Consider the following 13,158-nt stretch of genomic DNA (forward strand, 5'->3'; position numbering starts at 1 on the left):
ATAACTGGAACATTTGAATATCTGAATAACTGTTAAAATCATGAGTTAAAGAACTTGGCTTCCTTCATTTCAGTTTATTAGTAATTATGCACTTATAAAGACAATTCACAGTCAATTCATTAGTAATTAAGAAAGAAAACTTAAAATACCATGAGCATAGTATTAAGTAGAAGATTGCCATTGCCTGAAGATTTACTAATGATACCACTGCAACAAAATATTAGACAAGACATCTCAGAAACTATTTTGTTTCCAAAACATGAAAATGTCATAAATAAATAAGAATTTTTAAAAATCAGCAGATTTCTCCTCCAGGTACTTGTCAAGACTTTCTGTGAATTTATTAAAATATCTTGCATTTGCAGTGTTGTTCTCTGAGTTATTCTGAGAGAAATACAGAATGAACAGTTCAACCTGACACTAAACTCTGAAGTCCATGAAATATGGCTTTAAGTTAATCTTTACCCAAAAAGGAGTGATTGAATTTGGTATGAGCAGCAGCAAAATAACAGAAGAGAACATGTACAGGAGGAGGACCACTAAGATGATCAGAGGGTTGGAGCGTCTCTTTCATGAAGGCAGGCTGAAAGAGCTGGGGCTGTTGAATCTGGAGAAGAGAAGGCTCCAGGGAGATCTTATTGCTGCTTTTCAGTACTTAAAGGAGGCTTATATAGAAATGGAGAAAAAGAGCTTCTACCAAGGTCTACAGTGACAGGACAAGGGACAATGTTTTTGAAGTAGAAGAAAGTAGAGTTCAGATTGTACATAAAAAAGAAATCTTATATGATCAGGGTGGTGAGACAGTGGAATAGAGTGCCCCATGGAGCTGTAGGTACCCTGACATTGGAAGTGAAAAGATAATTATTTGTACTGATTTTTCAAATACAAATTGCAAAAAATTCTAGAATTTATAAAGAATTATATGTAAATATTGTTTTCATGAATGGTATGTAATTTTAAATACTGTTTTTGTCTTTAATTCTGAGTATGTTAATTCATAGGATACTTGCTTGGACTTTTGTATACCCTTAATTCACAAATGTGCATGTAAATGTTACTAAGATATGAATGATTTAATTAAAATTTTATTCACGTTTTCCTTGTCCTGAAATAGTTTCCATTTTTCATTGTTTTTTTCACTTTGTTTTTTTTGGAAAACAGATTTTGCTTCATATGAACTTCATAAGGTGGAAAAGAACATTTTTAGCTTAAGGGACTATACAGGTCTAGTTTGCATTCCAGTATATATGAGATTAGCAATATTGTTGAAGAACATTGCCAGCATAGACACAACTTACACTTGTCATCATCATAATAAAAATATCTGAATACATTTTTGGCACTACAATCTTCATTTTTCCATAAACTGACAGAGACTAGGTAATGTTTTTCCTATTTGAGCACCCACTAAAACGTGTTTGACACACTTAGATTTCAGACATTTCACCTTATGGCTTATTTGACAATTTTAATTGCAGCAGTCACTTGGCAAAAGATTATGTTGCTTTCTATTGTATTGCTTCCTTTCTTTTCTAAAGCAATTGCCATCCTTATCTCACATTGCCTAATGCCTGATTACCTAACAAAACAATGTCCTTTTTTTTAATTCATGGTGTAACGCTATATTCTAACATACAATACTGTACATATAATACAAGAAGTAATGGGTTCAAACTGAAAGAGTACATTTAGGTTAGATATACAAAAGGAATTCCTTACTATACTTTTATGTATATATATATATATATATATATATAAATATTGGAGGGTGGGGGAAAACCCCATTTTTTTTACTGAGCTACTGCATTTTAATTCTGTTGTACTGATATTTTAGTGTAATACCTTCTAAACTGATAGTCATGTTTCATTGATGAATTTTACAAGACTATTTGCTTAACAAAAATAAACAAGGTTACATAAGTGTTTGAATTTAAAATTAATCACTTTGTGCAAACAAACAGAATGGAGTGGGAAGAATAAAAGGGTTTGGGTTAGTGGAGTAATGAGGTGGGAAGGGTTGACTTAAGATAGAACATAGGAACAAATTCTGGAGTCAAAAGGGCATTTTCAGCAATTGGTGGTGGCAATGTTGCAGCATCTCAAAGAAAAATAGGTATTGAAGAGAAGTGGAACTTAGAAGAAAGATTTCACCTTTACACTCAGAAGAAAGATTCTACCATTAACAGCAGTGCCAAGTAGTAGCAGTAAAGCCTGAACACATTGTAGGACTCACCAGCAATTAGTGCAAATGTCAACATATGACATACTCAGGGTCTCAAGGATTTTACTGAGACTTGGATGTGCGATAATACAAATTGGAAATTGATTCCACACTATTTGCTTGATAAAGCAAACTCTTTCTTGAGTTCTACTGAGTTTTTTTAAGGCTGACAGGAAAAGGTGATAGGTGAGACATATAGACAGACTATGGTTGATTTTTCTTTTTACAGACGCCTGAACAATAATAATTAAAATATAAACTGGGAATTGTGGAATTGCTGTAATAGCACACATTCCTTCCTATGAAACAAAAGAAGAGAATGGAAGATTACTTTTAAGCTCACAGATGAGACTGAAACCAAGAAAATTATCTTTTCTCAAAATCAAGGACACACCAGCAAAACAAACCATCAAGCTGATCAGTGTGGGCTTTCATGTGAAATTAAAGAATAAAGAGCTGATACTTGTTTCAGATTGGTATCAGTATTGATTTTTCAATAAAACACAAATAACAGAATATTATTTCTCACATAATTAGAAATCAATCCCAAATTTAAACTGTAGCATGAGAGATTTGACAAGAGATAATCTGTTTCTATAACAAATAGAAGGACATTTTAAGGATGTATTATTTATCTCAAAATATTAGAAATAATAAGGAATAATAACAGTGTGATGGAAAAATTTCTTAGAACTTTACCTTTGTGGCAGCATCAAAACAGACGAAGCCCATGCTGAAGTCGATGGTAAGTCCCATAAGATGACTCTCTAAAACACAGGCATACGTCTTGCACTGTAAAAGAAAAATCAGAGGAGGTAGTTACCACAGAAGACATTTCTTAAATGTTTCTCTAGGACCACTGTTTCTGAGTCTTTATTCAAATGTTTATGTACCTCAAAATCATTATCAGATGTAAATAATTTATGCGTAAATATGTCAATTTTTTTATTACAAATAAAAGGATTTTTATCATTGATGAAGTTGTCTAAGACATATGAAAACAGGCTTTGCTTCCATTAGGAAAAAAATGAAAGGCTCAGAATTGCCTTAGTGGCTTACTAGTAACATTCTTTAAAAGGAAAAAGTTATTATTTTCAAACCTCCTTATTTGTTTTTCATACAAAAAAACTTTTAATATTAATGTATTCCTTTTATCCTTTCAAGGAAAAAAAAAAGCAAATATAAAGTATCTCTTTAGAACACTTTTTCTTGTGGTTTTCTGTTGTCCTAAATCTCAGGGTAAAAGCTAGTATTTCATACCATTTAGCAGCTAATGGAATTATCTGAAATATCTTTTTTTTTTTTTTCCTTTGGATAGTGGATTAATATATCTCAAAGGTTTCTATGAGAAACCTTGGAATTCTGAAAGACTTTATCATTCTACTGTTTTAAAATATGTGCTTCCATTTATTTCCATAACATCCCACTTGAATACACACTGTGAGACATTTATAAGTGCAATTTTTAGCATGAAAACTACTGCTGTGCTTGAAGGCTGACTTCAGGTACAAAATGACAGGCTTGTCTTTTTCACCACAAAATACGTAAAAAAAATCAAAACATTTCCAAATGAGGTGCAAGTTCTTCAAAGAAATGATTCTTATTTTATAGACACTTTGCCCTCCAGATTAAATGAAATACAGCTATACTCTTCAAATATTGCTGTAGCTGCTAAAATTACGAAATGAGAATAAAGACTTCCATGACCTATAATGTGTCAGCAAAATCAAAATATAAATTGCAAATGGGGGAACAATGTGGGTTACAAATTGTAAGTACTACAAAAGAACCTATGATTATTTTTGGCATTTTGATGATAAAGATAAATCAGATGCCTTTACTTATACATTCTTTGGGGGTGCAGTTTGCATTCTTAATGGCCTTCCTTAGAACACAAGAAGCTAGAAGGTACATTAACAGCTTATAAATAGAAAATGCAATAAAGGAAAATTGAAAACTTCATACTTAATGTTTATATGACAAATAAAAGTGACTTTTTCTTTTTTTCCCTTTGATCAGCTACACCATGAGACTATTATGAATGTGTAAAATTTTATTCTAAATCAGTACTGAAAAAGACGTGAATATTGCCTTTGGTACTATCTCATTAGCAGATGAAAAAAGTGTAAAGTAATACATCTCACAGTTACAGTTAATTTAGTCACATATGAAAAATTTTCGAGTTTTGAATGCAAAGCAAAAAATGTATGGTTTTATGGAATTATCTTGCAAACATCTTACAAGATGCAAATTACATTTTTGTTTGTAAATGTTCAATATCTGCAGCAGACTTAGAGAGTTTACTGCAAATTAAATTTGGCAAGGAAAATGTGTATCAGATTAAAAATACATTTTGTCATCTAAAGTTTTCTAACCTCCCACCCCAACACCAGAGGCCAACCTACAGTGTACACTGCAGCACCATGCTGAGCCGGCACAGCTCCCTCTGCTTTTAAACCCAGAGCTTGAACTGGCTAATTAGCCTCACTGGGAACTTAAGATTTATGAGAAAGAGGATATACCAGCCTTGGTTCAAGGCTGTACTAAAAAAGCAACCTGCTTCCAAGACTGAAGGGTGTTTGTACAAAAGGCAGTGGAGTTTGTGGAGAAATATCATCTAGTTCAGCTCAGTGTAGTTCTTTGCAGGAAGAAACTGCAGATCACTAGTAGCAGCTGATTATTTAGTTACTCTTTATTTATATAAAAGACTATTCTATGCCCTCAGACTATGATGTCCAAAACAATTTAGAGAAGAAAAAAAAGTAAAAATAGCAAAAAGATCTCTGGACAGCTAGAATTTAGTTCGTTTGGGGAAGAATATCCCTTGGTTCTTGCAGGTGTTGTATCCACTTGCACATGATTCTGGTGACAGGTCAGAGTAGGGATGTGAACTTTCAGACACTAGTTAACTCTTGTATAACTTTTCTTATCTTTTATTTTCTTTAAGTTGCCTTTTAATTCAGATATTTGGAAAAAACAGAAAGACAAAAATTGTTATCAAGGTGCAAGATAATATAAAATTTCTTATAGATTTAACATTTTAAAACTTTAATAGTGACTATGAATAATATATACTTTGGCTATTTGGCTTTGGTTGCTGATTTCTCACCAGAACTCATGAAAACCTCATAAGAACTGAAGCATCCCTTTCCCAAAAGAACACACTTCAGCAGTCATTTGCTGTTCTTCCACAGAATACAGAATGTTAACTTTGGTTTATTAATAATTCAATGGGTCCGGCAGAGGCTGAAGGAGACAACTCGAAGTTGTTCCTTAGAAACTGTTCCCTCAACATGCACAGTTTAAATTATGGAAAGAACAATATATTGTGAACTTCATGTATGCTACCTCTGAAGCTGAAACAAAGCAAACTGTAAATCTAAGACTTAATTCAGACTTCTAAACTCAGATTCAATTTCAAGGAAAACATAAGTTAAAATACTGCAACAAAACCAGCTTACACAATAAACCTTACATTAGAAAACAAACAACTACAATTTTGGTGTGACTGTAACACACCAAAATGACACCACTTTATCATTGTACCATGTTATTGCTAAATTATTATCAATTTGACTATACCTCATCTAATATATTTATTTTCTAAGAAAAATCAACTGTTTAATTTTTGGTCTAGATATACCTCTAGCAGAAGCTATGAATTAGGTTGAAATAGAATTAATTCTATATTTATAGTAGTGCATTTAAAAAATATTTGAATTTTTTATATATTTTTGGAGTTAGATTAGGATTGGTCCCTGATTAACCTCTTCTAGAGGTTATAGCCATTGAGTAAGAGTTACTATTTGCATGATTTTGGAATAGCACACAGCACTGTTGAAAATTTTTAAATGGTAGCTTTAAACCAAAGTTATATTTACAAAATTATATTATTTTATTGTAAGAAAAACCTACTGGATTATCATTCACTTTATATATGAGTATTCAGATCAACACAATTGCATAAACCAAAATTTTAGTAAAAATCTACAGTTGAGACCCTAATTTTGAACCTGTCACCTTTTTTTTTTTTCTCATAGAGCAATGAAAGAACTTTTTGGAAACATATTATACCAGCAGATTTTATCTGCATCTGCAGGTTGGTAGATGAAAGCAGTAATGGATTGCTGAAAGAAAAATGAGGAGGCCAAACCCAATTATATTAAAAATATTCTATACTTTTTTCCAAATCAAGATATAGAAAATAAAGAAAAAAAGGTGGAATAAGAAGTGTGATTTCTAAAATAATATTCTTTCATGAGAAGCTAGTTTGTCCATTTTCACAGATCTGCTATAATCAATCAACCAATCAACCAATGAGTCAATCAGGAAATCAGTACTTTGAATTCTTAATTGCTACATTGAACATCAGGAGAGACAAAAAAAAAAAAAAAGGGGAAATGATTAAGATGAATCTGAGCTTAAGATTATAAAAGAAATTATTTTGGAGAAGCCTGAAGGCAATTTTGAATAAATGTAATTCTAAAACCCAAAAGAAAAATCTAAACCAGGAATGCTACTGTATGAATCAATCTGAAAGTAGAACAAATATAAGGTGGCTTCTGAGATAAAAGTTATTCAAGAAAAATGCCACATATTCTTTTACTTTTATTCTTTTATTCTTTTATAGCAGTGCTACTATAAAGTATGTTGCAGTGAATTATATAAAACAAAAACTCTCAAATATTTAGTGGCAGAGGACATACATTATTGCAAGTTTTACACAGAAAACGTAGTCTTAGATTTTCCAGCACATAAGCACAGCTTAAAAGATAAGAACAGTTTCTATAAAATGTAACAGCATACATGAATTTAAAAGAGGAAAGCTGAACCTCCTCTGCCTCCTTTTGCAACAAAGGTACTGTGTTTTAAAACTGACAGCGGGTTAGTTTTTGCATATTGGATCTTCATTAGTATACACCAATTCAGTCCATCTGCATGTGGTGGTTTGCAGGTCAAAAAGGGGCTAATATATAACTAACAGTTTGTCTGAATAAAAACATGCCACTGCCTGCATTCCCAGGAGGACACAGAAAATGTGTGAGCCAATACTTGCACAGGCAAATATGCTAATATGGCTTGGGTAGGTGTGTATAACGCCTGCCAACATCAACTAAAGCTGTTCTAACCACATGTATATTTCATTATTAGAAAATCAATATTACAATTGGGATTAGGTGAATTATAATTGTGGTGGGTGGCTTTTTTCTCCCTTTTTAGATCAAAAAGTCATGACTTTTTGGCCTCGTGAGAAAAAGTTATCTTTAAGCGTTCTGATATGTAATTTTGCTATAAAAAGTCACTAGTAATCCGTATTTGAATGTTGTCCATCTCTGCACTGTCACCTGACAATGGAGTAAATACACAAGGAACAGGAAATATGTGAAGAAAGGATAATGTGTCTGAGGTACAAGTTTTGTTCTTGCTTGTATCTAGTAAGTACTTCATTTGGTATACTCTCATTCCTGGTATTACAAGGACTACTTAATTCCTGTAAGGTTCTCTTGTGATATTCAGTATCAAATAAGGCAGGATGTAAGCCAGTGAGAATGTCTAAAAAGCTGCATTTGTCCCTGACCCATAGATTGTTTTTCCACGTGTGTCCATGAACTTCAGTTAACAAATATGTATCATGTTGTCTTAATAACTCAAACACTGAATTTCAGGTGACCTCTTCTGAAGGCTAGATTGCAAGCTGTTTGGGAACAGCAAAGCAATTACTTACATAAAAGAGTATTAATTTGAGAGCTGCAGAAGGTCATAAAATTTCTTAAATTACATCACTATTTCATATGGGCCTAATTTGTTAATGTATCAAAAGATGATCAACAAGGCAGTTGTTCTCACCTGTATCCGTTCAACTTCTAAAAAAGTTGCTGTTTGGAAGGCTTTTTCCCATAATGTTAGGTCAGATTCTAGCTCCACAGAAAAGTAAAGATCTTCTCCAGATTCAGACTGGACACTGAAGCAATGTTTCCGACGGTCCAGTAGATCACTGTCCTGATGAAAACCTGAAGTTATATAATCTGGCATACATCAATTAATATTTTTAATTGCAAACATTTATGTGTCAAACCCAGCATTTTTAAATGGCATTTTAAATGACAGGAATAACCACAGTCGCTGAGGAAGTAAAAATCAAGGGTTTGGTCTAAACTTTGACACTTCAATGAATTGTAAAAAGGATGCTTATATTCAGAATGGTACAGAACAGCATATCTCAGGCAGTAATTTTAAATATTTTAACAAATTACTACTAAAAATGTTATCAGCTATACATGTTTATATTAGATACATTCTGTGAAAGTTTTCCTCTTTCTATTCACATGAGGAACACAAATATCAGCTTCTCTGACCTATTTCACTTATACACCCAACCCTAAGGTTGGTCAAAAGAATACATATATTTTAAGAAGTATGAAAAGTCCATATGTTCTATTTTCTTTATAGAGGTTAGAGAAAACAGTTCATATTTCTGGAGGCTTACAAAATCCAACATACATTTAGTCTTTAAATGGATACTGCTGGCAGAGACTACAGTGGCTGCCCATGGTTAGATTGCTGGCTTTGGCCCTGGAGGAGAAAATTACTTTTGACTTTACTTTCAACATAACATCACATAATGGACATCAGGTTATAAATATTTAAAAATTAATGATTGCTAGTATTTGTAATTGGTATTAAACCAAAGAATAAGCAAGTCAATAATCCATTCATTTAAATATTTCCAATTATTTTTTTACATTTATTTATGTAATATAAAGGATTCCTGATGTTAAAATTCTGGCATGTAATTTGTTCTTATGAAAAATAGGTTTGCAGAAACAGGTTTAATTAATTTAGTCCCTGCTACATCAAAGAAGTTGCCACAACTCACAAGCTCACCAGCTGTCATTGCCAATACATCTGGAGATTTGGGTATAAGTAGCCTGCATGCAATTTTCACAAAGCTACCCCATAGTAAAGGGCAGAGTTAAGTTCAGCAAAGGAGACTCACGGGACTGTACTGCCTTCTGGTTATACACAACTTGAATAGACCAAGGGGAGCACAACCAGCTGATACAAGCTGGAAAAGCAGCTTGCTTTGTTCAAGTCAGCTCTCCCTGGGGCAGAGAACCAGGAACCTAAAGCTGATTGGAACAAAATATATAAAATAGGAACCTGTCTGAAACTGTCACTCTCAGGTGTACAAGTAGGAAAGGGGAGAGCAAGCACTACTTTCTCCTTTCCATTCATTCAGTAGAAATGTGACCAACCTATTCAAGAAAACCAGTACAGCATGCATTCATGAATGCTTCTGGATGAAGTGTGATTTACAATTTCTAGAAGAATTGGCTATCCTCTCTTTTCAATCACCATGAAAAAATAAGTTGCTATGATTTTAAAATGACCAGTCACTGTGGATAAATCTTCTTTCTTACTTCCATCAAGTGCTAAGCTTAGTAGCTGTACAGTGCTTAGTCATGTATGAAAGAATCAGCATGAACATGTTCGATCTTAAAAGACAGCATTTCCAAAAAAAAAAAAAAAAAATCTTGTTTCAGATTCTTCTGCCAAATTTCCAAAAGGATGTGTAGTTGAACCAGTTAGGTGTATAATAGTCTATGTCCAATCAGAAACACCTTTAGTCTTTTTTTAGTATCTCTTTTCCCCCCTTTTCTTTCCTTTTCATCCAGGCCTTTCTACTAAAACTGAAGTGTCAATTCTGAACACAGTATGTCCTGACCAGCATTCAAAATAGAGGTTATAATATCCAGGTTGTTGCTAATGACATCTATGCTCCATTGCACACACAGCCTCAAAGCACACAGAGCAGCAGCACTGTGAAAAATGTTTAACCTTGTGGATATGTGTAGCAACAAAACACAGCATCATAGAGTGGCTTGGGCTGGAAAGGACCTTAAAGATCATCCAGCTCCAACCCCCTATTGCCATGGGAAGTGAAACCATTCACTCGACCAGGTTACTCAGAGCTCCAGTCTGGTCTTGAACACTTCCAGGGATAGGACAACCATAACTTCTCTGGGCAACTTGTTCTAGTGCCTCACTAACCCCACAATAAAGAATTTCTTCTTAACATCTAATCTAAACCTACTATCTGTCAGTTTGAAGCTATTCTGCCTTGTTTTATCACTACATGCTCTTGAAAAAGGTCCCTCTTCATCTTTGTTATAGGATCCCCTTAGATACTGAAAGGCCTCACTAAGTTCACCCTGAAGCCTTCTCTCTTCCAGGCTGAACAATCTCAATTCTGGATGAGCAAAAGCACTGGAAAACCCTCACTCCTCCAGGGCAGAAAAGCTACTTCTTTCAGAAGTAGCACTTCTTGTCTAACAAATCTTAAATGGGATCTTGAACTCCCTGTGCTTCCAGAGTTAAACCTGATTGAATAGGCCTGTTAGTCCACAGCCCAAAGGACCTATTCAGCATGGAGTGTGGCAAGAATCATTTGTAAGGTACATGTATTTCCTGGGGAAGATTTTAGTTCTTCATAGCTACAACCACAGAATAAACTAAAAATATTTTGAACTCATCTTTGCCTATTCTTGTCAACAGTTAGATGAGAATAAGTAATTATTAGTAATGCAGACTCTTAAAGCTTTTCTGAAACATGACTATGTGGGATCACATGAATCATTTGCTTTAAAATAACTAAAGTAATAACCCCTGTTTTCAAATGGGACAGAGCTTAGTGCATGGCTGAGTTCCAGAAAGCATATCATTATTTAGCTGGGCACAGCTAAGGTTTGATGCTTTTAAATTATACTCTTAGACTCTTCCAATCTTACAGGCTTTTTTTGTTTTGTCTCCTATTGAGAAGAATACGCTGTCTAAGAAAAAGAGAAGAGTTACTGCATAGACGGTGAAAAACAAAATGTTAGAAGTTTCATTGAGATTGAGCTCTGTTAAAAAGTGCTTGAAAAATGCAAAAATCTCTGGAGACTTTGAAGTGATTAAACAAAAACCTATGTATTTTATTGTCAACACTGCTAGTAAGAATAGTACTAGAATTTACTAAGCATTACATCAAACCTAGATGATGAAAAAAGAGCTAAATGGGATCTACAATATTTATCCAAGTTTTTTCTACTTATGTATGAAAATGAGAGCATGCTTTCATTTAGGAAAGACCTAATCAGTACTGGGTAGAATTTCCCCTCAGTGTTTTGCATATAAAAAGTTTAGAATATTTCATCTACTACATTATACTGTGACAAACAACACACATAATGGACTCATTTATTATTGGAATTTCCATTCTGTGAAGTTCCTATTCAGAATGAAAACAAAATTCAACATTTCCCCAGAAATATTAATTTAAGCAAATAATAATTTCAATTTGTAATTAGCTCTAATGTATATATTTGTGATTTTGACATCATAATCTATGATTAGGTCCATGATAAGAGAAGTGTAAGTCAAATACATTTAAATTATGTATTTTAGGTTTTCCAAAATTGCTAACATACATATGAAGTATTCCTTTCCTTATTAGCGGTATTCCATCCTACATGTAAAAAAAGTTATGTGCAAGGTTCCCCTTAGTACTGCTTCTGCAACTTTTTCTGCAAGATCTTTCTTTAGTTTTGTATTTCTTCTCAAGCATTAAAAATCTGTGTTCTAGGTTTATAGAATGTAATAATTTGTGCAATAGATAACTGGACAAAACAATATGTAGGCAAAGCTAAAAGATAGCTATTCAAATGTCCTTATAAAGACAGGAATTTAAAGCACTTTCTTTGGTTGGTTTTTTTTTTTAAGGAATCCAGGTGGGAATCATCCAAAACTCTGCAAATTTAGGAAAAAAAACCTGTCAGGAGTCTCAAAACCAGGTCTGGATGAAGCAGGAATCTTCATTAATTAACTTTTGCCAAACCACTACTTCAACTAAAATATAAATGTCATTCTACCCATTTAAGAATCTGCTATGACCCTGTGTTATTATATTCATTTACTAGTCAATGACGCACATGAGCCAATTTCATGTTGAGTTTTTAAGAACTCTCATACTGATAATGATTAGTTGTACCGTTTGCCCCTGATGTTCTCGTTGTGAATTAATAAAACTCTCTGAAGAGAAGCACACACAAAACTTTCAGCAGTATGCTAATTGTCACTATAGGGAATGTAGTCCTGCGGAAGGATGGGCTGTGACCAGAGACATTGGCTCACACCCAGCTTCAGGGTAATCCAGTATCTCTGCTGACAGGACAGTATGACTCCTGCTTGCCTAATTAATAATGATATCCATGTTAAGTGAGAGTAATAAACTTGTCCATGGGAACTAAGCATGGCTCATTAGGCAGATCCTTCCAAATTAAGGCAAAATGCCTCTTTACCACTAAATAGTGACTTCTCCTCCTCTTCTTCAGGGGTAATTGCTTCACTTTTGAAACACTGCTTTTTCCAGAAGCAGCACTACTTCTTTTTGATTTCTTGTGTAATTTCATTTTAACTATGATGGGTGCATTAAATACTCATATTTTGGCTATTATTTAAATCTGCTAAAATGCATGGGGTCCTCACCTCTTGTGATGGTGAGAGTTGAGTTCTTCTATTCTACAAAGCTCTCTGCAACAGAAAACAAACATTTGCCACTTTCATGCTCATGGCATGACTTTTACCCAGGAGATACTTAAGAGTTTTCTGGAAGTCTGATTTACCTATAAATTTACATGTAATATAGAGAGTGGCACATATATTTTTGCCATGGAACTGTAAATATTAGTGACAACAGAGAGAAGTTTTTGACTTGAACAACAATTCATGTAAGATGTTCAAAACCATACTACATATAGTAGTATGGTTTTGACCATACTACTTGCAAGACTTACAAGAAAATTATATTTAAGCTGTTAAAAAGAGGTAAGTATTCATGTCTCATATTAATTATAACAGCTCTTCAAAACACATAAATGAGAAAACAAACAAAACCT

At 33.6% G+C, this 13,158-nt stretch overlaps 1 protein-coding gene across 7 annotated transcripts in view; it reads right to left on the reverse strand.

Moving 5' to 3' along the window:
- The window catches only part of SNTG1 (syntrophin gamma 1), a 317,995-nt gene that overhangs the window by 24,915 nt on the left and 279,922 nt on the right, over nucleotides 1–13,158 (reverse strand). For 6 of the 7 annotated variants that reach the window (XM_068189107.1, XM_068189098.1, XM_068189067.1 and 3 more), the window contains 2 exons: nucleotides 8,069–8,221; nucleotides 2,921–3,013 (listed from right to left, as the gene is read on the reverse strand). In XM_068189107.1, the coding sequence (XP_068045208.1) occupies nucleotides 2,921–3,013; nucleotides 8,069–8,221 (246 nt within the window). Of the gene's footprint in view, nucleotides 1–2,920; nucleotides 3,014–8,068; nucleotides 8,233–13,158 lie in introns of those variants that run through there. The other variant, XR_010998668.1, reaches the window with a different exon arrangement.

Source organism: Anomalospiza imberbis, chromosome 1, assembly GCF_031753505.1.
Source record: "Anomalospiza imberbis isolate Cuckoo-Finch-1a 21T00152 chromosome 1, ASM3175350v1, whole genome shotgun sequence".
In the NCBI taxonomy this organism is placed as follows: domain Eukaryota; kingdom Metazoa; phylum Chordata; class Aves; order Passeriformes; family Viduidae; genus Anomalospiza; species Anomalospiza imberbis.